The sequence below is a fragment of the Pteronotus mesoamericanus genome, unplaced genomic scaffold (genome assembly GCF_021234165.1).
Source record: "Pteronotus mesoamericanus isolate MK-2021 breed Mesoamerican mustached bat unplaced genomic scaffold, CSHL_Meso_final contig_64, whole genome shotgun sequence".
Lineage (NCBI taxonomy): Eukaryota > Metazoa > Chordata > Mammalia > Chiroptera > Mormoopidae > Pteronotus > Pteronotus mesoamericanus.
The window spans coordinates 2,225,733-2,251,384 of record NW_026555224.1 but is presented as its reverse complement, the minus strand read 5'-3'; the positions used below and the strand labels follow the sequence as shown (position 1 = coordinate 2,251,384).

The 25,652-nt window shown below is 41.7% G+C and overlaps 1 protein-coding gene across 2 annotated transcripts in view; it reads left to right on the top strand.

The window, feature by feature from the left end:
* Positions 1-24,562, top strand: part of TNRC6A (trinucleotide repeat containing adaptor 6A) — a 96,516-nt gene extending 71,954 nt beyond the window's left edge. The window contains exons 10-25 of one of the 2 annotated variants that reach the window (XM_054580883.1): positions 667-747; positions 1,045-1,096; positions 3,676-3,818; positions 4,207-4,353; positions 4,504-4,641; positions 5,092-5,220; positions 5,568-5,645; positions 5,902-6,112; positions 9,642-9,773; positions 15,282-15,440; positions 16,022-16,162; positions 17,763-17,870; positions 18,650-18,871; positions 20,451-20,521; positions 21,290-21,429; positions 21,838-24,562. In XM_054580883.1, the coding sequence (XP_054436858.1) occupies positions 667-747; positions 1,045-1,096; positions 3,676-3,818; positions 4,207-4,353; positions 4,504-4,641; positions 5,092-5,220; positions 5,568-5,645; positions 5,902-6,112; positions 9,642-9,773; positions 15,282-15,440; positions 16,022-16,162; positions 17,763-17,870; positions 18,650-18,871; positions 20,451-20,521; positions 21,290-21,429; positions 21,838-22,213 (2,328 nt within the window). In that variant the 3' untranslated portion in view covers positions 22,214-24,562. Of the gene's footprint in view, positions 1-666; positions 748-1,044; positions 1,097-3,675; positions 3,819-4,206; positions 4,354-4,503; positions 4,642-5,091; positions 5,221-5,567; positions 5,646-5,901; positions 6,113-9,641; positions 9,774-15,281; positions 15,441-16,021; positions 16,163-17,762; positions 17,871-18,646; positions 18,872-20,450; positions 20,522-21,289; positions 21,430-21,837 lie in introns of both variants that reach the window. The other variant, XM_054580884.1, reaches the window with a different exon arrangement.
* The last annotated feature ends 1,090 nt before the right edge of the window (positions 24,563-25,652 follow it).

Here is a 25,652-nt window from a genome sequence, read left to right as displayed (position 1 = left end):
CTAATCATGGACCATTCATTCTCTCAACTCATGTTCCAATGTAGTTCTGTATGGCCCAAACCCCAGCCGGCATGAGAAAGCCAACACCAAGTAGGAGGAACCCCAGCTTTAGCTGCAGCTGGGGATAGTGTGTTTTTAGCAACACAAATTGAAATTTTTAAATACCATATGGAAACGTGGTATTTTTTCAGTATAGGGCACATAGCATAATTAACTTATGGATTAAGTTAAATTCTTTGGACTAACCTGAGAACCTAATGAGTCTTTTAACTTTGGTTTGGTATGAGAGTTCTCCAAATCCAAATTATAACTTTTCCCTCAGAACACAGTCCATTTGTAAATTGGAAATTGTCTGATGAACAGTTCTCTATTATTCAGAAGACCTTTTTTATGGGTCACTAAAGCCATTTGCTTCTGTCTTTTCCTTCTGACTGCTTGCCTTTAGAGATTTCTCTGTACATTACAGCTATACCAGAGGACTGGAGCAAAGGAAGTTGAAAGTCAAATAAGTTGATTTTAAATTGTTAACAACTCTGTTAAGAGTTGATTGGAGGAGAAATTGGCTAAAAATGAGAGTTGGGAATTGTCTTGAAGTTTATTAATCCATCACTCTACTAGATAAATAGAAATAGCCATGGCGTCTTTCTACTCTTTTATTTTACAAAGGGAATGATGAAGGGTGGAAACAAACAAGAAGAAGCGTGGATAAATCCATTTGTTAAACAGTTTTCAAATATCAGTTTTTCGGTAAGTGTTTTCCTAACAGCCTCCTCCTCCCTTAATGGTGGTCCATAAATTTACCCTAATTTCATTTTTTTTGTTTTCAAGTCAGTGTAAAATTGGCCACAAAGCCTTTGTTTTTCTAGTTTTAATTAAAAGAAACTGTGACCACTTACCTTATTTACAGAGAATTTTAGTAGTGAAAAATGAAGTTTTATGATTCACTTTAATTTCACAATGAAATAAAGTAAAATTCTTTGTTTTTTAATTTATTTTCATTGATAAATTAATGTCCACTAACCTGCTGCTTTTTCTTAACCTCAGAGAGACTCACCAGAAGAAAATGTGCAGAGCAATAAGATGGACCTTCCTGGAGGTAAGGAAAAAAAATCAGTTTGAGTTTATATTCATCCTTGGCGAACAGGCTTGTCTGTGACATGATTCTACTATAAGAGCACTCACCTAAGCCATGAGAGAGGAAATCTAAGTTCCCCTTGCAGAATTGTTGTGCCTTTAAAGTGTGAATCACTGCAAAGCTAAGGTAATAGTAACATTAGTCTGAAACATGGAATTAAGGAATTTTTAGGCAGGAGAATGACATCATTTGGATTTGGATGTTTTAGAAAAGTAATCTTGGCTATAGATTGAAGATATCGTAGGACAGAAAACATTGGCAGTAGAGAACAGACAGAAAGATACTAAACATAGCAAAACCAGTTAGAGGTTCGCTGCAGTAGCCAGTGAGAATTTTCTAAGCTCCAAATTAAGACGGTAGGTGTAAAGAATCTAATTCAGTAGAGATGTGGCAATTAGAATCAACAAAAGTTGAACCAATTTGTTGAGGGTGAGGAAGCAGATTTGATAAAAGGTCACCACCTGTGTTCTTGCTTGGGCAGTTTAGCAACAGTTGTATTAAGTCTCAGTCTAGGCAGGAGAGAGAAACTATAGAGTGATTTGAACAGGGAAAGTTTAATATAAATATAACGAATTAGCATTAGAACCCTGACCCAGTGGTTCAGTTGGCTGAGAGCGTTGTCCTGTACACCAAAAGGTTACAGGTTTGATTACTGGTCAAGGCACATGCCCAGGTTGTGGGTTTGATCCCTGGTCAGGGCATGTATGGGAAGAAGCCAGTCAGTCTGTCTGTCTGTCTCTCTCTGCCTCCCTCCCTCCCTGCTGTCTCCCTGAAATCAATACTCATATTCTTGGGTGAGGATTTTTAAAAATATTAAGAATTATTGAGTAGTATTAGAGTAATAATGGTTTGGCCAGTAAGAGGTAAAGAGAAAGAATATGTGGATATTCTACACACTATATGAAGAGCAGATGTAAGGAGAAGTCACCTACCTTGTGTGCCCAAGGAAGAGCCCCTGCCCCTACCCCACCTCACCCCAGGGCTGTGATCTAGACTCTTGGACATGGCCGTGGTTCAGTGCATGGCAGAGAAGTCACTGAGGTTGTCACCCTCGTGGGGAAAGGTGTCTCACTGGAACCATTCTGCTACAGAACTGCCTGGGGCTGCTGGTGAGAGCTGCTAGCCAGTGGTGAACAAGCTTGGCAAGAGGCATGTGCCACAAACACTACCTATGCTGTTGCAGAGAGCACTGGAACCTAGAGACAGCCTTTCTTCCTACAGTGTCTTTCCTGTACCCTCTACTGACAGAGGTTCATGTTACCAGGAAAAGGGAAAAAATATATATAAAGTACTTTGGGAAACCAAGCACATTTCTAAAATGAACCTATTCTATGAATATTCTGATTCTGTTCAAAGTTTTTCTTTTCCACTTGCCTGGAATGAGGATAATAACTATGGTGGTGGCAGTGGCAGTAACAGACACCTCAAAGGACATCAGTTGCCACAAAATGATAGATGAAATTGGAGAACAGAAAATACAGAAAAGGAAGGCCAGGGAGTTGGAAAAAATGTTCAAGTCTGTGTGACTAGGAGAAGAAAGATGCCACTCTCAGGTCCCGTGAAGGAAGGTCAGGCCCCATGGGGAAAGGTGCTTGGTGTCACCTGTTAGAGTGACAACGGGGCATTCAAATTGCTCTGCTTATTAGCAGGCAGTTAAGACAGGGGACTGAGCTCAGGAGTGAAGTCAAAAGTGATGTTTGTATTTGACGAGCATGTGAATGGGAGTGACTGTCAACATCTTGGTAGCAAGCAAGTCTAAGGGAGGCACTTGTTTAGAGAGAGAGTATACTCAGTATCTCTGTTTTGACTGAGTCAGCCTTGGTATATCCCAGCATTACAGAAACACAAGGAAGTGGATCCAGCTGTGGAGAGAAGGAAAGAAACCAGGATGGGCATGTGGTAAGGTCACAGAGGCAGAGAGCAGTGTCCATATTTGAAAGACTCGCTGAAGTATCATAGTAGTAGGGAGAATGGCTATTTCAAGCAAAGGTTATTTTTGAAGGATAGGGATTTCCATGAGAGGAGGTCATGTTTGTTGCTGAGAAATCAGAAAGGGGAGATTAATGGACAGAGCAAGGCCTTTTTGGCCTCCAGCCTCCACATGTGCTGGTAGGGGCAATAGTAGGAGTTGCAGGTACTAAGCTGGAAGGCACGGAGCACGTGGAGGGGTGCCTGACACGTAGTTAGGCCTCATTACGCAGCTGTCAGTTGTGCTGCTGCTGTTCTTGCTGGTTACTGGAAGCTCTGTTTATTATAAAATTAATCAGACTGTAGATGACCAAAGATGACCTAACCTTCTCTTTACTGGTGTATTTTCAAGTTCATTGGTTCAATAAAATAACAATATTTGCTAAACCCAGCTTTAGTTTTGAGGAATGCAAGATAGACTAAAGATAAGTGCATTTTTTGTGTCCTTGTCAAGGCAGAAGTCAGTTCAGTCTGGGAAGGGAGTATTTTGATTTCCACTGAAAATATATCTGAAACCAAATTGGTTAATTATTGTTTTCCTATTTGATGACATAGTTTCCTGCATTTATTAGGAATGTTACAAGACAAACGAATGGACATAGATAAACATAGCCTAAATATCGGTGATTACAATCGAACGGTCGGGAAAGGCCCTGGTTCTCGGCCTCAGATTTCCAAAGAGTCTTCCATGGAGCGCAGTCCTTATTTTGATAAGGTAAGTTGTTTATTTGTTTTACTCCTGTGACTAATAAGCCAATACACTTAATAGCATAAATTTCTCATTACTATTTTAGAACTTTAATATAATATAAAGTGTTATAATCCAGTGTCAAATCCTCTTACTGGATTTGTAGTTCATTGTCCCTTCTGTGTGTTAGCTTATCATAGGGATTGCAGTTATGTTTTCTTCTTAATCCCGTAAAATATGTTTGGTTCTTTTTTGTGTGCTCTTAGAATTAACACTAATCTGATCTCTTCTGTTTTCTGCCTGTTTCCTGCTGATGCTGGAATGTCATGTGACTTCTCTTCTGTTCCTGCAATGATTTCTCCCTTCCACTTGTTTGCTTGGCTGGTGTTGCGCATCTTTCTGTCTGTCCAATCAGGATGGCATTGTAGCAGATGAATCCCAAAACTTGCAGTTTATGTCCAGTCAGAGCATGAAGCTCCCCCCTTCAAATAGTGCACTACCTAACCAGGCCCTCGGCTCCATAGCAGGGCTGGGTATGCAAAACTTGAATTCTGTTAGACAGGTAAGTCCACATGTGTATTTTAGGCTCTCTGTTGAATGATTTGTAGAAGCAATAAGCTCTCTTACATGTAGTTACTGTGTTTAAATCAGTACTGTGATGTGATAATGAGTTGTTGGTCCCTGAAGAATACCTGGCTGTTTGTCTTTGTAGAATGGCAATCCCAGTATGTTTGGTGTTGGAAACACAGCAGCACAACCCCGGGGCCTGCAGCAGCCTCCAGCACAACCTCTCAGTTCATCGCAGCCTAATCTCCGTGCTCAAGTGCCTCCTCCATTACTCTCCCCTCAGGTTAATAAACTTCCATGATATTCCCTTCTATTTTCCTGGAAAAGAACCATGAGTAATTTTATATTTGAATGAGATGACTGGTTGGTCATCATAATTTTTATTGGCATCTTTAAAATGCAGCTAATTCAGAATTAACTGTTATTACAAAAGGATATGGAGGGGGTGAAGAAAATGAGTAAAAGGTAATTTAAAATTTACCATTATCTTTCATAAAACATCTTGAGGTCAATAGCAAAGTACATTTGCTGAGTTAAGATTCATCTCTGTCATCTTTTAACTCGTGAAAGTATATGTGAACAATAAATTAGTAAAGCAAAGAAAACAGAAGGTACATATAATCCCCCCAAATAATAGTCCACAAATTTAATTGCTCTATTGATAATTTAAAATACATAGCACATTTAGCTAATTTATTTTATCACATTATTAACTTATACTTGTGATCCTAAGGTTCCAGTTTCATTGCTGAAGTATGCACCAAACAACGGTGGCCTGAATCCGCTCTTTGGCCCTCAACAGGTAGCCGTGCTGAACCAGCTATCCCAACTAAACCAGCTTTCTCAGATCTCCCAGTTACAGGTAAGTAGACTGATAGCCTCTTGGTATACACTGAGTGAGTGTCCACTGGTGTGCTGGGATGTACAGGAGGTATTGCAGTCATGACCCTCATGGAGGTTCCAGTCTTGTCAGTGAAGAAGGTGGCGAACCTAGAGGACAAGAGGCTGTGAGGGCAAGCCCAAATGAGTCTGGGGTGGTGTTGAGGGTAGGATGATCAGGAACAATTTCTCTGATGAAGTGAAAATTTAGATTGAATGGAAGCATGAATTCAACAGACTTGGCTGGTGGCCAGCCTACCATAGTCACTCTATAGGTTGCTGATCTGCAGTGGTGGGATACTGACAGCCTTTCTGCAATCTTCCCTGCAGCGGTTGTTAGCACAGCAGCAAAGGACGCAGAGTCAGAGAAGCGTGCCTTCTGGGAACCGGCAGCAGCAAGACCAGCAGGTAGAACAGAGCCTTCTCATTGCTGTGCTGAAACTCATAGCACTTCTCTAGTAATAAGACTCAAAGTTCCTTTATCAAAACATAATGAAATATGTTGTGTATTAAGTCCTGTTTGCCTAGAGTTATACCAGCTGGTACATGGTGACTATTTACCTTCCTGAGAAGAGGAAAAGGGAATGAAAAAATGAAGAGGAATATGTGGGTATCTGGAAAGACTCTTTTCCATAGTTTTTCCCAATTGTTTTGTCATTTTAAGGGTCGGCCTCTTAGTGTACAGCAGCAAATGATGCAGCAGTCTCGTCAACTTGATCCAAACCTGTTGGTGAAGCAGCAGACGCCGCCATCTCAGCAGCAGTCACTCCATCAGCCAGCCATCAAATCTTTCCTTGAAAATGTCATGCCCCACACTACACCTGAGCTGCAAAAAGGGCCATCACCAATAAATGCTTTCAGCAACTTTCCTATAGGTGGGTGTCTCCTTGGCTAGTCACTCAGCCAGTGCATGGGTCTCACAAGCTTAAATCCTTCTTCCACTTGACAGGTCTGACCCCTGGTGAAAGCTACAGGGGTCCTTTAGCTGTTCCCTCTTCTAGATTTAGCCTGTCTTCGTGCTTCAGAGAACATGCTTCATGCTCTCCATTCAAGAAAACCACACAATTCCAAAAATTCCACACTCTCATTTAAATTGTCTTAGAATAAAGATAATGTATTTTTTTAAGACCCAGATATCTTAATAGTAGGGTATGAAGGGGCAGGCCAAAGTTATTGTTATTTAAAAGCAGCACACCAGAGAGATTTTGAGCTGCTTTGGCAAAACAACTGAGAACAGTAACATTGTAGTTTTCAGAACCTGAAAATTTGATTATTATCTAAATATTTATAAATGATTATTGGAATAAATGTAGAAAATGGGGGTGAGAGAAAGTATTGCCTTAATCACATTTGCTATAGTTTTCCCTTTCCCTTTTTTCATTATGTCTCCAGAGTTCTATCCCCTCTGGAAATTGAAGGCTTGTATGTGTTCTCCTTGCTTAAATTCCTTTTCTTAGGCGTTTTGGTTCTATCTGACCTTGTTTATTCACATCCTGTTCATTTTGCTTTTTTTTTTTTCTCTTTTCCCTTACAATGTTTCTTGTAAAGCAGCTCTGTTTGTTGCTAGCCTAGCTGTGCTGAAGATGGTTAGTTACCTAGTGTGTCCTGGGCTGTGGAGAAGGCCAGAGCCTGCCAAGGCCCCTGGTGCTGCTTCACTTGGGCCAAGCTGGTACTGTCATGGACTCTCAGCTGGGACTTCAGTTGCACTTTGAGTCCTTGGAACTTTAGCTGTCTCTTTACAGTTCCAGAAGCAGTGTCCTTGTCAGTTACCACTGCAGGTGAATATTGTAGAAGCCATTTGGTGATAACCAGATGATCCCAGAGACAACAGTATATGTAGTAGTAGCAAAAGAATACCCAAGGACATTGAGAGGTTTTGGTCTAACCAGTGAAGGGAAAAGATTCACTGTTTGATTGCCTACTTGACATCTAAATTGGGCCAATGAGGAGATAGTTTTCTGTATATGGATTTCCTATCCAGGATGGCTTTACAGTGAGAACTACTTTTTCCTGATCAAAATAAGTGCTGAACCTATGCAGAAGTATGGTTCTCTAAATTAGCCATTGGAAACCTACAACCTGTTGCCTGAATTTGGCCAGTTGCCTGATTTTGTAAATAAAGTTGTATTGGCATACAGCCATATTTTTATAATCCTCAGCCCAGGACATTTTTTTCATTGCTTTCAGAGGGAGGGAGGGAGGGAGAGAGACATCAGTGTGAAAGAGAAGCATTGATCAGTTGCCTCCAGTACTGTGGTCAGAAAACTGACCATTACTCTAGTTTTTCTTGAAATGTGATCCAGGGAAAATCAGCATCAGAATCTTTTGGGATACTTGTTAAAAATAAAGCCAAAATCTTCTCAAGTTTCAAAACAAATGGTTTTAAATACTCTGGTCTGACAACAGCCCACAGGATATTAAGTCAGACTTAGGAACTTTAATAATACAAACTTCTCTAGTATCATACCTGTTTTTAAAAAATGTTTATTGATTTTAGAGAAAGAGGGGGAAGAGAGAGAGAGAAACATTGATGTGAGAACTGGGAATTTTACACACCTGGACCGGGGATCAAACCTGCAACCCTGGCATATGCCCTGACTGGGAATTGAACCCACAACAGGACAACACTCTAACGAACTGAGTCACACCAGCCAGGGCTGGCTATGCTCTTCAGTTACTATATTTTCTATAGCTACTTTTGTGCTCTAAAAACAGTTACATAGAAACACCGAGATCTTGTGGCCTGCAGAGCCTAAGATGTTTACTCTTTGAATCATTAAAGAAAGAACCTGCCAACTCTTGGATCTAATTGATGGGTCCAGAGAGCAGCAACTGTAACTGGTCTCTTCAAAAATAGGTATGGCTGATGTGGCTCATTTGAAGCTTCATCCAGGGGTGTCCAACCTTTTGTCATCTCTGCACCAGGCTGGAAGAGTTGTCTTGGGCCACACATTAAATATATTGCAACACATAATCACACACAGAAAATCTCATAATGTTTTAAGTAAATTTACAATTTTGTGTTAGGCTGCATTCACAGCCATCCTGGCCTGCATGCCGCCCACAGGCTGCAGGTTGGGCACCCCTGCAAGGTTGGGGGTTTGATTCCCAGTCAGGGCACGTACCTAGGTTGTAAGTTTGATCCCTGTTCGGGGAGTGTATGGGAGGCATCAGTCAATGTTTCTCACATCAATGTTTCTCTCTCTCTCTCTCTCTCTTCCCCCTCTTTCTCTAAAATCAATAAACATTTTTTAAAAACAGGTATGATACTAGAGAAGTTTGTATTATTAAAGTTCCTAAGTCTGACTTAATATCCTGTGGGCTGTTGTCAGACCAGAGTATTTAAAACCATTTGTTTTGAAACTTGAGAAGATTTTGGCTTTATTTTTAACAAGTATCCCAAAAGATTCTGATGCTGATTTTCCCTGGATCACATTTCAAGAAAAACTAGAGTAATGGTCAGTTTTCTGACCACAGTACTGAAGATAGAAATTTCCATCCTTGTTCCATGAGAATATCTAAGTCTGACATGTCATTATCAGAGTTGGGAGTAAAGTGCACTTTAGGGTATGCGAGTCTGGCCCTGAGGTACAGTTGTTAGAGCAGGGCAGTTTTACTTTTAAATGACAATCTTATTTGGCTGCTGAGCCCATTGAAAATTGTTTGGTTTGCAAGCAAAAGATAGCAACTGGAAATGATCATAGATAATTCTTCAAGCGTAGTACTCTTGGGAAATAGGTAAAGAGATAAATCTTATTAGAGATTAAACTTTATATTAAGTCTAATTAAATTTTTTCTCTTATTTTTCTAAGGAATTTAAAAATAATCAAAATTATATGGAGAAATAGTTTCCCACAGTTAAGGCAGTTTTATAATAGTAACAGTTTTGTGGTTTGAAAACATCGTATTGTGAGTATCAGAGTAGCTATTTGAGATTTCTCTGTGTTGCTCTCTGGTAACCTAGCTGTGACTCTTTCTCCCTCTCTGTTTCTGCATTACCTTGGATGGAAGTCCCTGGTATCTGTCATTTGGCTGGGCCATGTTTATTAAGGGACTTAGGCAGGATTGAAAACATTACATCAGCCCTGCCTAGTGTGGCTCAGTGAATTGAGCGCTGGCCTGCGAACCAAAGGGTTGTCGGTTCAATTCCCAGTCAGGGCAGATGCCTGGGTTGTGGGCCAGGTCCCCAGTATGGCGTGAGCAAGAGGCAACCACACATTGGCGTTTCTCTCCCTCTCTTTCTCACTCCCTTCCCCTCTCTCTAAAAATAAGTAAATAAAATCTTTAAAAAATTAAAAAAGAAAATGTTAATTATTACATATGTTTTTCTAGGCAGTGGAAGTTATAGCAGAAGAAGAATATGAATATTTTATAGTTTTTAAAAATTGTTATTTTATTTTTAAGGCTTGAACTCAAACTTGAATGTAAATATGGATATGAACAGTATTAAAGAGCCACAGTCAAGACTAAGGAAGTGGACTACAGTGGACAGCATTTCTGTGAACACATCTTTGGATCAAAACTCCAGCAAACATGGTATATACATTCTTTCTTTAAAAAAACAAAACTGTGGAATACTAAATTTAGGCCTTTATTTTATTTTATTTATTTATTTGGAGTTCAGCTTTCTATTTTTTTTGTCTTTAATTTTTTTTAAACTTATAAATCACATTTATTCTATTACAGTTGTCTCAGTTTTTACTCCTTTACCCTCTCCACCCATCCCACCCCCACCCCCCGCTCCCACAGTCAATTCCCACTCTGTTGTCCATGTCCATGGGTCATTCATACATGTTCTTTCTCTAGTCCCTTCCCCTTCTTTCCACCATTATCCTCTTTACCCCTCCCCCCGGTCACTTTCCCTTTGCTCCATGTCTCCATTAGGCCTTTATTTTAAATATATATTTTAAAGCCCCCAATTCTCTTAGAACCTTTCCTCATTTTTAAAAATGCTTTGTTACTAAATCTTAGTTAAACCCCAAAAAAGCAAAATTAACCTTACTGTACAAAATACAGATCAGATTATACATTTTTTTAAAAATTTATTTCCTTTTTGATGGTCTTTTAGGTTTTTGCAATTGATTTTATTGTTCTAGTGAGCTACTTGTTAATATTTATACAATTTAATCTGATATAGGGTATTCAGAACTTCCACCAGAATTTGATTTCTATCAGTTTCTTATATATTGATACATTTTCTTTATACATTTTGTTATGTGTAAATCATATAGACTCAATATATTCATCAGTTATATTTTAAAATACCATTTTCATTTTATTTAATGTTATCCATTCATCTAGCCAATGTTAATGGAGTATCTTCTGCTTTCCCAGGACTGTTCTAAGTACCTGGAATTCATATGCTCACTGAGTGCTGAACTGTACATGCACACAACTGAGTATATGTAAGCAAGTAAAAAAGTCAACATGTGTAATAGTGCGAATAGCATAATACTAAACCCACTGGAGGATTGATCGGGAATAACAACAGTGGGTGTGGCAGGTACGCAGAGGCTTTAGAGAGACTCATTGGGAGCAGAGCCTTCAAGCCACCAAATGAATGAGTAGAGAGAAGACAATAGAGTGTAGCAAAAGAAAAGGTCAAAGACAGGGCAGCATGGTAAGTGGTCTGTGTGGGGACATCTGGAGGTGAAGTTCAATCAGAGAAAGAAGGAAGATGAAGCTGGAATAATAGCAGGTAAAGAACAAATAATGGAGAACTTTTATGTCACAAATCGTTTTAAACATGAAAAGGGTGGCTATCCAGAGGCATGTAAGGCTTAAAGAAGTCTAAGTGAGAGGAAGGGGGTGATGGGCACAAGGGAGTGCATCAAAGAAAGTGTTAGAATTCAGGACTAACTGAACTCCTTCTTGCAAACATCAATGTGTCTATAATTTGCCTCTTATGCCTCTAGCACCCTTCATTGTAGCCCCTGGATCTTTAAGACTCAGCTCAAAAGTCTTTTCCAGGAAGCCTCCTCCAGGCTCTGTGCTCTTTGTATATCTCTATCTCGTATATGTCCATTTAGGTCTGTCTCTTTCACAGGACATTAACTCTCGGAGGAGAGTGCCCACGCATTGCTTATTCTGTAGCTCCATTGAGCACTGTTCGGCACTCAGCATTTGCGGAGTGAGAGGATGAATGGATGGTAATGAGATTAATGGCAGTGTAAAAGCAGAAAGGAAAGCAGGCCTGGTGCAACAGATAACGAATTGATGTTAGACTTGTTGAGTGTGATGTTTAGTGGGAAAGCTCAGTGTAGGAAAAGCCCACTAAGAAATTAGAAGTAGAGGCCCACTACTCAGAAGGAAAATCTGAGCTAAAATAAGATTTGGTGTTGATCAGAATAGTGAAGTTATGGCCGGCCATGGATGAGGCTGCCCAAAAGGAGGAGGTAGCATAGAGAGAAAAGAACTAGGACAGAATCTTACAGGTACTGAAAAAAAACCTGAAAGGTAATATCTAGGGAAATAGGGGGTGGAGACCCAGAAAATGTTTCTGCTATATGGTTTTCTGTCTTCTTGGGTTAAAATAAATTTCCATGTCTGTTTTGCATATCTGAACCCCAGCTTCTTTGTAAGAATGAAATAATCCCTCTCTTTAAGTACTGTTGTAGATGTAATGTTTATCATCCACTGTTGACCCGTGAACAACACGGGGTTTGGGACACCAACACACACCCCTTGCCCCCATCCCCTACCCCTGCAGTTGAAAATCCACATACAACTTTGACACCTCCAAAATGTAACTGCTGATAGGCTGCTGTTGACTGGAAGCCTTGCTGATAACAGTTGATGAACACATATTTTGTACGTTACATATATTATATACTGTATTCTTACAATAAAGTTGGAGAAAACTCATTATTAATAAAATCACAAGGAAGAGAAAATACATTTTACAGCATTTATTTGGAAAATAATCCCCATATAAATGGACCCACACAGTTCAGATTAATGTTGTTCCAGCAGCGGCTATATTCTCAGTACACTTACCTGGGGCAGTCTTCATTCTTGTTACTGGCTTCACTGTTACCTCAGGAGATACGTGCCTCTAACAATGCTATTCCTCCAGGGTAAACCCAGCTCTGTTTGCTTAAGCTAAACCTAGTGCATACATTTTAAATTTCATTTGTCTGGTGTTCTCTCATTCTCTTTCAGTGAGTAGTAGGATATAGTTGAACTGCAGTTGCTTTATTTATTTATTAGATTTTTCTTTATTGATTTGAGAGGAAGGGAGAGGGGGAGAGACAGAAAGAGACATCTTTTTTTTTTAGATTTTATTTGTTTAGAGAGGGGAGGGGAGGGGAGGAAGGGAGGGAGGGAAAGAAAGAGAGGGAGTGAAACATCAATGTGTGGTTGCCTCGCGTGCCACTTTTTGGGAACCTGGACCGCAAACCAGGCATGTGCCTTAACTGGGATCGAACCTGTGACCCCTTGGCTTGCAGGTCGATGCTCAAGCCACTAAGCCATGCCAGTCAGGGCGAGTTTTGTTGTTCCACTTATTTACCCAATTTACTCGTTGATTCTTGTATGTATCCTGACCAGGGATTGAACCTGCAATCTTGGTGTATCAAGACAACATTCTAACCAACTGAGCTACCTGGCCAGGACCTGTAGTTGCTTTTTATGCCAGGCATATTTTCTTTTTTAATAAAATGAAGTTATAATAAGTAGAAATTTCTTATTACTAAAAAAAAGGGGGATACTTTTATCATCTCAAGTTCCTGCATAAGAATTAACTACTTGAAATTTGGCAGCTGTGCTTACTTACTGTATTACTTGCACCTGCTACTTTATTTATATCCCACTTCGCTCCCAAATGGTTTTAATTCTGCTTGCAAAGAAGAGACATGGTTTACTCAAATAAAAGCAGCTAGATGAGGAAGCCAGAGAAGAGAGGAAAGGGAATTGGTGGAATGGCTACATCAGGTCAGGGGTAGGTCATTGTCCACTGGAAAGTGGCATGAGGGCCTGTTGTGGTCCTGCTATGCCATTGCTGAGTGACTGAATCAAAAGTTTGGATATTGTGACCTGCCTCCAGGAGAACCCGTGTCACAAATTCACAAGGCTAAAGCAACATTCAGGGTTCTGCTGTCTTTCACCAGAAGCTCAAGCTAGAATGACCTTGAGTCCATGAACCAGTACTTTTCCCTACCTATTTTAAATTCAAAATGAGTGGACTAGATACTTGGTTCCTCTTTTTCGCCCTACTCCCATTTCAGTAAATTGTACCTCCTTTCATTAAGTTATTGAAGCTGGAAACTTAGAGGCATTCTCTTTCTAATAAAAGTTTATTGAGATAATTTATATATAATACAACTTCTTTTAAAGCATGATTCAGTGGCTTTTAGTGTATCCCCAGAGTTATGTATCTATCTTCACAATCAATTTTTTAACATTTTCTTGTTCAAAATGTTGACCCCAGAAGGACCCCTCAGTTATCAGTCTTCCCGTCTCCACTTTTCCATCTCTCCCAGCTGTAAGAGCTCATCTGTCTGTATTCAATAGATTAGTCTGTACTGGTTGTTCTGTATAAATGGCAGTAGGTACTGTCTGGTCCTTTGTGACTAACATTTTGGCTTGGCATAGTGTTTTCAAGGTTCATTCATGTTGTAACATGCCTAAGCACTTTATTCCTTATCACTATTTATTGTTTATCCATTCAGCAGTTGATGATTGTTTGGGTCTAGAAGATATTCTTGAGTTCTTCCTTTCTCCCACCTCCCACACCCAGTCCCCCCTGTGGCTAGTGCCCCTTTCACTTCCCAAATGCATAGTGCATGTGTCCATTGTGTTTCACTGTCTGCAGTCTTCCAGTGTCTCCCTGCTTCCATGCTCACCTTCCTTTCAAATTTTACAACACAGCAAAGTGATCTCAAAACAAATCCAGCAGTATGATTTCTCTTAAAACCCTTAGATGTAAAGTCCTCCATGCTGTGTCCTACAGAGTCCTGCCTGAGAGTATTGCAGATTCTGGTGCCTTCTAGGAATAGACTGGTCTGCAGCATTGAGGCCTGGGGCAGCTAGAATATACACCCCACACCTGCAACCTTTGATTCCAAACATTTCAGGCAAAACATACTTGGTCATCCCTCCCTTTAAGATCAGGACCCCATCCTTCATGTTGTTCACAAAATGGTCTTTCCATTCCTCGGACGTGCTGAGCTGTTTCCCTCTTCAGGTCTTTGGAGGCCATGCCTAGCACCTAGAATCCCTCCCCAACCCTTTTCTTTTTTTTTTTTTTTTTTTTTTTTTTTTTTGCGTGCTAGCTCAGCCCCTCCTTGCCTTACATTCTGTCCCATCTCTGTCCACCTATCATCTTTTTGTTAAGATATATTGTCACTAAGGGCAAGGACCCCATTCATCTCACTCAGGTTTCTGTGTCCAGCATTTAACACAGTGGCTGGAGTGTCACAATGAGAAAATGCTGTGTTTGCCACTTGTGTAAAGTATTGGTCATTCTAAGATGCACTCAGGGATGGGTATGGAGAATAAATCACAATAAGATGATCATTTTGAGTGTAAGTTGTGTTTTTATGGGCTTTCTCATCAATTCTGGTAACATACCTTTACCAGTGCTGTGTAGTCCCACAGAGTGGAGTATAGCATAGAAATGTAAATGTCCTGATGAGAAAGATCTTCATTGTCTCATTACCTGTATGTTATCTTATGAGAAAAGCAATATCTTGGGTTTTCAGGCGTGACTCAGGATGTTCTTGACCATAGCTCCTTCTTTCCAATCCCAGTGCTCCTTAGTGCCCACAAAAGGGTGCACTGTGCTTTGTTCTCAGTTTAGGCCACAATACAAGTGTCTTCATGATTTGGAAATAATTTTGTACTCTTATTGTGGTCACTTACATCCTTCTTAAAGTAAAACAAACCATGGTAATATCAGATCTCAACCACAGGAGAGTCAGAGTGGTAAAGGTCTGCAAGAGAAAGCAGGCCTTTCCTCTCTGCGTCTTCACACAACCAGAGAACACAGAAAATACATTGATCATATATTTTACTCCTACCTCATGGTCACTTTTCCCCTTTTAGGTGCTATTTCAAGTGGTTTTAGGCTGGAAGAATCTCCGTTTGTTCCCTATGACTTCATGAACAGCAGTACTTCACCAGCCAGTCCTCCAGGTTCAGTGGGAGACGGCTGGCCACGTGCCAAATCGCCCAATGGCTCTAGCAGTGTTAATTGGCCACCAGGTAACATGCAACAGCTTCCTTCTTATGTGATTTAGTGACTTATGTGATTTAAATGACTTAGTGATTTAGCCCAGTTCTCTCTGATTGGACTGACTGCTCAGGATACGGAGGGATGCAGAGGGACAATGAAAAGTCAGGCATCAAGTCTGCCCTCTTACCTTTATGCTGCCAGCAGTGAAAGTGGGACTGGTCCCATGGACTGGTGTGAAGGATAATATAAAAACCTTCATTCATTGCCCTTCTTCAGCTGTGTCAGGGAACCACCTTGACAGTGTCTCAGTTGTTCTGAGGAATTAGCAGAGATGCTCCCATGGCCTGCATGTCCTACTCAAGTTGCTGTGGCTTTGTGACTTGTAAGAAAGCACTTCAGGCCATTACTGTTTGAAGTACATATACCTTAAGCATTGGTTTCTATTGTAAAAGCTTGGAAGTTATTAATAAATAATAGCATATATATACTCATTTTATCATGAATCAAAATATTTGAGAATTGCAGACTTTAGTAGTAAAGTTTTACATACTTAATAATGGATTTTAAAATGGTGATTAAGCTTTAACTAATTTTAAATTTTCATTTCCAGAATTTCGCCCTGGTGAACCATGGAAAGGTTATCCAAACATTGACCCTGAAACTGACCCTTACGTCACTCCTGGCAGTGTCATAAACAATCTTTCAATTAATACTGTGCGGGAAGTTGACCACCTCAGGGACAGGAACAGTGGTATGTAGAGGAGTACACATCAATTTCTGGACTACTTGGTTTAAGAGTGGCTCAAAGTAGGTGTGAAACCTTCAGCAGCAGAGGTCAGTCCAGCACCTCCTAGCGCCTGACATCCAAGGGAGTCATGACTGTGAGAACAGAATTGTCAGTTTTCCCATAGGGGACTCTTAGCCACTTTTTAAATGATGAAGACTTATTATCACTAGATATGGTAAACATGTGTATTAACTTAAGAAGTTAATAAAATTAACAGAGTTAACAGAAGACCAACAAAATTTGCTTTACAGTAATTGCATTAATAACTGCAACGTGTTGCCTACTTTATAACAACTTGCAATGTTGAGATAATGAAGAAATGGGTGTTTTGTTATTATTTGTTTATGCTCTGGATAGTAAAGAATTTTCATCTGGAAAAACAGTTTGGCTTTCTCTGTCTCTCAGGGAATGAAAATAATACAAATTTTAAAGACCCCTGTAGTCTAGTTAGTTGCACTTTTTAATGGGTTATCAAATAAAATCATCCTACTGCCTACCATGTGGTTACTTTCACTGTAGGCATTTGCAGGTATTTCATGTATGCACTGTAAGAAAGGACAGTGAAATGAATGAGAACATTTTCTGTTTCTGTAACATCTATACTTCCATCTAGCCTTTAAAACAAGTTCTAATAAAATGTCCACCAGGTAGCATCATATATTAGATGTATAATTGGTGAGATGGTGTTTGCTATACCACAATGATAAGAAAGAATTGCCATCATTTTAACACGACTGGGTTTAGTAGACAGCTATGCAGAAGTAGTTAAAGCCACTACTGTCACAGGAGAAAGGAGTATGGGACAGAGCCCAGCAGGCACCCTCACTCATGTCCTGGTAGTTGATGAAAGACTCTGGTGCTCGTAGGAACGTGGGCTCCTTGTCAGTAGAAAATTCTGAAAGTCAGGAATTCAAGTTTGATATTAAGAGAAACAAACCACTGAAGGTTTTGAGTGGAAGAATGGACATTTAAGGTGGGTAACCTGACAATGGCAAACAGATTGCAGAGGGAGGCCAGTTAGGAGTCATTAGAGTGATCAAAAAATGGTCGAGTATGGAGCTAAACTAGAAAGGACAGGGAGAAAGGCTAGGTTTTAGAGGCTGAATATGGGACATGATGGAGGAGGATAAAAGCCTGGTTAACTGGTAGTGCCTGGGAGCCTTGGTGAACTGTCCAGTAAGAATTCATTGGGGTCTGAAAACAGGAGTCGGGAACAGTCATAATAGCCCTCTTTTTGGAGCCCAGTCCTGGGCGGATAAAGCCAGGGGTGTCTCAGGGTATACTCACTATTAGAGCACATTCTCACAGACCGTTGTGAGAAAACAGGAGTACAAGAGAAAGTGCCTCTCTGAGCCATGACGAGAACAGTGAGCAAGCTCTCAGCATGCTGTTTTGAGGGCAAGAAAGAAGGTGCAGTCTTGAGAACCATCTATGACCCTGAGCATATCTCTTTCCTTTCTTGAGGAATGCTGTGAAGTTGCAGTTTTACTGGATTCTTTAGCTTATCCTCAAATGCCATGTCTCTTGTTCTGGGGATGACTAATTGCGCTCTTCCCCCACATAGGGTCATCCTCATCCTTGAACACCACGCTGCCTTCAACTAGTGCCTGGTCATCCATTCGTGCCTCCAACTACAACGTTCCCCTCAGCAGTACAGCACAAAGCACTTCAGGTGGGCCAAGCTGGGTGGTTGCATAATTCATCTTCCTTATCACTAAAATAATGAGCTTTCACTAAGAGCTCTCAGCTCCACTGTTAAGTGCTTGCTGTGTGCCTGATCACCCACACCTGGTGTCTGTGCGACAGCACGCATCAGGAAATGAGCCAGCGTGTACTCTCTTCCTCCTCTCTCGTGCTTTGTTTTGTTTTTGTTTGTTTGTTTTTTAAAAGCCAGACAGGCCTAGGTTTGAACCCATAAGCAAGTGGCTTAACCACTCTCCTCAGGAGAGAGTAGATGCCAGGTGCCCTTTGCACAGAGAGGCACCTGGTGGTACCTGCTGTGACAGCTTCACAAGTGGGGGCTACCTTTGTAGTCCCTTTTTCTATGAGTAAACAACAGAACTCTAAAATCTATTTAATGTCCTATGTGACCATCTTGAGTAACACCCCATTTGCTATTTTACAGCAATTCAGAGCTGTGTTTTTGCATTGTTTTTATTTCAGTAAGTAAGTTTTGTACACTGGACTAAGAAGAATCTCACAGGTCTTAAAACTGCCTAACAGACAAGTAGTCTTGACAGTTTTGAGATGAATGAGTACTTTCCTTTTGGCTTTTGGCTTTTCTTTGACACTGTGGTTTGATTCAGGGTTTTTTTAATAGTTTCATTTTGTTTGATTTGGTTTCAGTGGGAGAGCAGGTGTTACCATTATTTAAATTTTATGTTTTCTAAAAGCACTCTCTCTTCCCTCCCTCCCCGCCCCCCCCCCCTGCTTTTCTCCCACTTCAAGTAGCCAGAAATAGCGATTCCAAATTGACTTGGTCTCCGGGTTCAGTCACAAACACCTCTCTGGCCCATGAGCTGTGGAAGGTCCCTTTGCCACCTAAAAACATCACTGCTCCGTCCCGCCCACCCCCGGGGCTCACTGGTCAGAAGCCACCCTTGTCTACGTGGGATAATTCTCCCCTTCGTGTAGGTGGAGGATGGGGAAATTCTGATGCCAGGTATACCCCAGGTAAGATGGGGTACATGAGTTGGTTTCTTATGGTTTCTTTGCTGAACACTGACCAGCACCACCCATCTGGTGTAACAGAGACCTCAGCAGTACCTACTGTAAAGTAGGATTAGAATTTAAATAAACATGCTACTCTTAGTGCATTGCCTTATGTCTGTGAGAGTCCTAAGATTTACTTGACATTTTGCACAGTTTACCTAAGAACACTTATCTAAAGATATACAGCAGTCAGTGGTAAGTGAATGGAATGGAGTCTCTTTTCTTTTGGAAGTTCCTCACCTCATTTTAAAATGTGTAGTAACTTCCTGCTCATGGCAGGCTTTGAGAATACACCACATCACACCACACAGCAGAAGCTGTTATGTTGACAGGAAAGGTGGGAGCAACTCATCTGGGCCTTGAAGAGCAAGGCCTGTATGGGTGAAAGCTTGGCCTAGACATAGGGCAACGTAAAATATATTGTTTAAACAGGGACATTTGACAGTGACGGGCGCTGTTAATCCTGCAGGGCCAGCTGGCATATAGTAGACTGTCTCAGGAAACTGGGACAAGTTGTTCTCCTACCTATACTCCTATAAATTACTAGCCCTGGACTTGGACAGGTATCCTGTCCCTGCCCGCTTTCCCAACCCACACAGCTCCAGAGTTGACTCAGCTGTCTACCAGTTCTCCTCGTAAATACAGTCTTACTCTTCATCATGCCCTGTTCCTGAACTGTTCCAAAAAATTTTGTCATTTCCAGGTAATATCTCATTTAATAATTTATGATTTTTAGCTGATTGGCTGAAATAAAACTTAAAAACAATGTCTCCTTTGGGGGAAAGTTTTGATTCCATAAAAAGAATACTTGAGTCTGTTTTAAGTTACTAACTACAAATTAATATAATGAGTGTTACGTATAAGTCATTTTTTCAGGCCACAGACATCTGGGTACCAGATACCTTGTAATATAGAGAGAGTGGAGAGCCCCTACCCTCAGGGAGGGTTGGTGGGGTTAAGTGTGATCAGGAAGCCAGAAAGAGTAAGCCAGGCAAAGTAGAGGAAAAGCACATGCTAAGGCACAGAGCCTGGGGAAGCAATAGGATTCCCTGTTATACTTAGAACTGAGGTTTCAGGAGTGGGGCCAGTGTTCAGGGAGAAATGAGTAGACATGAGCTGGGTCGGAGCTGCCTTCTTAAGCCACACTGAAGTTTATGTGAGGCACCTTTTAAATAGTTGTAAACAGGGCTGACTTAATCACGTTTTCAAGGAATTCCAGGTGGAAAGCTCCTGTGGACATATGCACAATTGCCAGCTCATATGTCACCTCAGAGCTTCACTCCTGTGGGACATGCATGCCAATTCATCAAATGACACCTGAGAGAAGCATGGCCAAGGCCTTCCCCCAGGTGGTACTACTGTGAGGTGGTTTTAGCTTTATAAATGAAAAGATCCCAAAGGGCTCTCTTTCTTCGTGGATCACTAGCCAGGAGCCCCATGACCCTCCCACATAGCTGTCATTTGGAATATGCTTGTCCAACATCATCTTTTGAGGCCACAGTCTCAGAACACTGACTTGTCCTTTTTCTTCCTTGTTTAGGGTCCAGCTGGGGTGAGAGCAGCTCAGGGAGAATAACAAATTGGCTTGTTCTGAAAAACCTTACACCTCAGGTAAGAATACAGTATATCCTGGTTTATACAGATACGCTAGGTGGCGTGGGAGCAAAGGTATCCAGACTTGTTTGAGTTGAGGTGAGGGCCCCCTCAGGCCTGCTGACTGGTGCTAAGTAGACAAGGCTGGGCCGAGGACATGGAAGAGGATGGTCTTCAGATCCTCAGGTAGGCTGTGGTCTGGTCCAGCCATTCTTACCTGTACAGTGCGTGTGGGAGTTGACCAGAAACACAAGATTCCCTGATCTAAGACTCTGGTGTAGTGGATATGGGCCAGGCTTGGAGCTCTGCATTTTCACTAGGGCATTCAGGCGAACTTGGTGTAGGCAGCCCTCATATTGCTCTTTGAGAAGCCCTGGGCTGCCCTTTCCAGGTAGAACGTTTTCTGTCCCTGGTCCACCCACTCTGGAGGCTGGATGTTAAGAGCCCACCCCTCCTCCCCCAGGGAGCAGTGTCTTGATGGATCCTGTCCTCAGGGCAGGGAAGAGAGAAGACTTGAAGCCACAGCAGGGGCAATGGCTAACTAAGGAATTGGGGATCTGGGGAATGTCCAGGAGTCTAGAGGCCACAGAGGTATGGCTCTGGGACCAGTGGAGGTGGGACGGGGGGCACTTTATCCCATCATAGCAGTGAGTCCCAGTGAAAAGTAGAATCAGGAATGAAGAACCTTGGGCAAGAGAGAGAGGATGAGAGTCCCATCTTGGGACGACCTCCCTAGGTGGCCTTCGTGACAGCCCTTCTAACTGGCTGCTCTCCACTCTGTCCTAGATTGATGGCTCAACTCTGCGCACCCTGTGCATGCAGCACGGCCCACTGATAACATTCCACCTGAACCTCCCACATGGAAATGCTTTGGTCCGTTACAGTTCAAAAGAAGAGGTAGTGAAGGCACAGAAGTCTCTGCACATGTAAGTCGGCTATTGTGTGTGACACCTGGAAGTGTCCTCACAATTGGGAGAACTTAACGTGTGAGATCACCACCTCCGGGCAGCATGGTCCCCCAGCGAGGGCGCTTCCTCACAGCTGCTGCTTCACTGTACCTTGGGTTCCATGGCTGGTACTCATAAGGAGAAGCATCACCCTGATCAGACGGCCCTCGAAAATCCCTTAAATTGCCCGAAGGAGACAAAAAGACTATGGAAGGCACAGTTGTGTGGGGAGGGGAGCGGGATGTTCTGCAGGCATGTTCTCACGGAGGGGAGGGCAGGAGGGTGTGCTGGGTATCTGGTGTTTCCTGGATACTCTAGTGTTACCCTCACTTTTGAATCATGCCCTCAGATCTCCCAAGTCCTCACCATGCCTGCTTCTCTTCCCAGGTGTGTATTGGGGAACACTACTATTCTCGCTGAGTTTGCCAGTGAAGAGGAGATCAGTCGTTTCTTTGCACAAAGTCAGTCTCTGACCCCTTCTCCCGGCTGGCAGTCCCTCGGGTCTAGCCAGAGCCGGCTGGGCTCCCTCGACTGTTCCCACTCGTTTTCCAGCCGGACTGATCTCAATCACTGGAATGGTGCTGGGCTGGCGGGAACTAACTGTGGAGACCTTCATGGCACTTCCCTCTGGGGGACCCCACACTATTCCACAAGCCTGTGGGGTCCTCCAAGCAGCAGTGACCCCCGTGGAATGAGCAGCCCATCTCCCATTAATGCTTTTCTTTCTGTTGACCACCTGGGTGGGGCTGGAGAGTCCATGTGACAGGTAGATGTAGACTTTCAACCGTGACCTCAAGATGCGAAGGAAAGGGGCACTAAGTTGAGCTCGCCGCCTGCAGCCGGGGCCACCTGTGGGAACAGCTCTTCTCTGCACATTTTTCCACTTTGTTTTCCCCGAAACATATCAGTTTGAATACTTGAATCATGCAGGCCAATATTATAATGTGAAGGTGTCTCTAGTTACACTCCCACTGGCGCCATACGTGTTGACCCGCGTAGTGAGCTCACTTGTGCGTATTCATCATGTTTAGCCTTTGGGTTCTTTTTTTCTTTTCCCCCCTATTCCCACCTTCCCCGCCACGCCCCCCCCCCCCCAAAACCATTCTTTGGGCTGATGATGTATGAGCTTTTACCTTTGCACTGAATGATGTTCTCTCCGTCTAATCGGCAATATGGGGGGGCAGCTGTTCCGGTGTAATGTTTACTCAAGGATGTTCTTAAGGTGTGCGCTCTCTACTATGCCTTGATGTCCGCCTACCTTACTGTGGTGTCATGGAGTTTGAGATCACGTTATGATGCTGACTTAGGACTGTAAGTGAAAGTATTGCACCATTTCTTCATGTTATAAAACTAAAGAATTTCGCTCTGCAGTTTGAAAAACTGTGGCCACAGCTGTGACTTGCAGCCCACCTGCCACCCAGGACGGGCCCTGCACTTTGAATAGGCTTTCCATTTTGTTTTGAAGGCTCCCATGTTGAACCTTCTTGTTTACAGATTTTTTTTGTTTGTTTTTTGAGAAAAAAATGTTTACTCTTCCATCATTTAAAAAAAATTTAAAAGACAAAAAAAAAAATGGAGGATGATTTAAAAGATGCTTTCTATCTCTGGGAAAAAGGAGCAGCATTTGGCCATGTTCTTTTGTTTTCTATTCCTGTCCTAAATCAAAGAGCATGGTTCTCAGGAAAACCAGTTCCCCAGCTTAAAAAAAAATTTCCTTGTAGTTTCTTATAGGAAAAAAGGATAACCCCCAACTTTTAGCACTGATATTACATATTGCTCTGTTAACGAATTTTCTCTGCCAAAAAAAAGAAAGAAAAAAAAAAACGCTTCAAGCTGGAATTTGACATTCTGCTTTCAGATGCTCTCTTTTTATTAGTGAGTGATGATGGTTTGCTAATGATCAATAGGTAATAATTTTTGTAATTCCATCAAGTGGCTCTCTCTGTTTCTGCTCTCGTGACTGTGTTAATGTTTAACTGTTGTACCTTAAAGCCGAAATCAGTAACTATGCATCCTGTAAGCAAGATATTGGGCTTACAGAATCGTTCATTGTATAGAGAATTTTAAATGTTGTTGCAAAGTAACGAGTTACACCATTTTTACAATTTCTTTCTCTCCTCCCCCCTTTTTTTGCCCAAAAATGATACTATAATGCTTGCTTAGTCAAAGAACAGGCTAAACAAGGGTAAAATTTTAACAGTACAGAATTTGCCATCATTTCATTGCCTTGATTCTAACTGTTTGTGTCCTACGATGCAAAAGAAGTCAGTGGCTTTTAACTGTTTACAAATAGAATGTGATTGTAAAATGTACAGTTTGGTTGTGTTTAATTATGAAATTTCTTCAAATATAATAAACCATGACTTTTTGGCTGCTCAACATTAATTGTCTCTTTTTTGTGAATTTATTTGTACGCTCTTTTTTATAATGAAAGTTTTCAAGTTGCTGTGTATGAGGGTTCTCATAGAGCAACCAATTTAAAAATCTAAGCAAATATTTGAACATTTTATCTGAACTTATTCACAATTTCGCCCTGAAATAATGTGAGAACAATGGGAAACTGTAACTTGCTCCTTCCTGCCCTCTTTGAGCATCTTTGGGATCTTGTTGCTCAAAACTTCTGTGACTTCATCTTCCTTACCATTTGTGCCCATCTCAAGCCTCAGCAAGAGACCATTTGGAACATGAAGCTTAATGACTTAACAGTGTTCTAGTGTTAAACTCATACCTCTGTTACAGAACAAGAAATGCCGCCATCTGGACTGGCCTTCTTCTCCCGTCACAGTGCCCCCGCTCCTCGCTGCAGGAGCTCTGGGGCAAAGCCTATGTGTGTATTTCAGTGTGTGACTTAAATCATGCTCCAACTTGCCAGGTGTAAGCTAATGTTCAGTGCATTTGATGTATATTGACTTCCATACTGGTTTTTCCAAAAACCAAAGGTAGCTTTGAAAAACCATGTCTGGAAATGTTTGGAATGTTAAGCTGATTGACTTTTTGGGGCTTTGAGTAGTATATAATTGACTTCATAACTGCGTTAATTGTATTCAAGTGTTTCGGAGTTTTTTGCGCTTGTTATGTGGAAATAAAGTGTTTGATTTTAAAAAATTAACAAGTGGTTTGATTTTTGCTTGGTCCTTAAATACTACAGCTCTATTTCCTAAGCCACTGTTTCACTGAAGTCTAACTTTCATCTCTCCCAACTGCCCCTGCCTTGGTTCAGGCTGTTAGTCTGACTGTGACATTGCCCTGGCTTAATAGCTTCAAGTCACTGACAGCCTGAAGGAGTCATTCTAACTTAAATGTTAAGATGTCCAGTCATACATTTCCAAAGAGCTCACAGTGGCCACATGGCTCCTGCTGCCCCAGACATATTCTGGAATCACAAGTTCTGGCTCTGTTCTCCTTTCCAGCAGGCCTTCCCAACACCCCTCACCCATAGAGAGGTAATCACTGCTCTCTCCCCATCCATAGGAGGCACCTCCTCCCATCACTTGCTTGCTACAAAAATGTCCTGTCTCATCATCTTGAGGTCCTGTATTAGGTGATGAATAAGCTGTTGCCCATTTGTGTGATTCACATGGTCAGGTGCATGGCAGTTGCTAAATATTGGAAGGAATAAGCTGTTACCTATTGACATTTGAGGACCAAAGATTGTGGTAGTGCCACTGTGAAGCTGAGAGGGTGGATGCACAAGGACCAGTTCAGGTGAAATTCTTGACAGGTAGAGTCAAATTCAAGCTCAATATTGTGAAGATAGTGTTTGAGGTACAGCAGGGAGATGTTTCGATCAAGATAGGAACTACAAATTGAGGTTGTATAGAGTAACTTGGCTTAACATCCAGTTAATAGATCATTTCAATCATTGGGACTTGACTGGTTTACTCTCTTCTCCAAAGTTTAGAAGATCTTTTCCTCGGATCCTTTGTTTTCAGATGTGAGCGGTGGGGTTGCTGAATAAGAGCCAGAACTACAACCCAAATGAGCCTGGAGCCCCTCACACAGACCAGGCGTTTGGCCCTGGTGGAACCTTCTCTGAGGAGGCACGTGCAAAATCACAGGGAAGGAGTGATAACAGTGATGGTATGAAAAGGGCTTATGCACCAAGTGCTTTGTACACATTTCTTCGCTTACGTTAGCCCTACAACAGGCAACTATATCAGTGCTGTTTCTCACATTATGCAACTCATCCCCTCAGTTTAGGG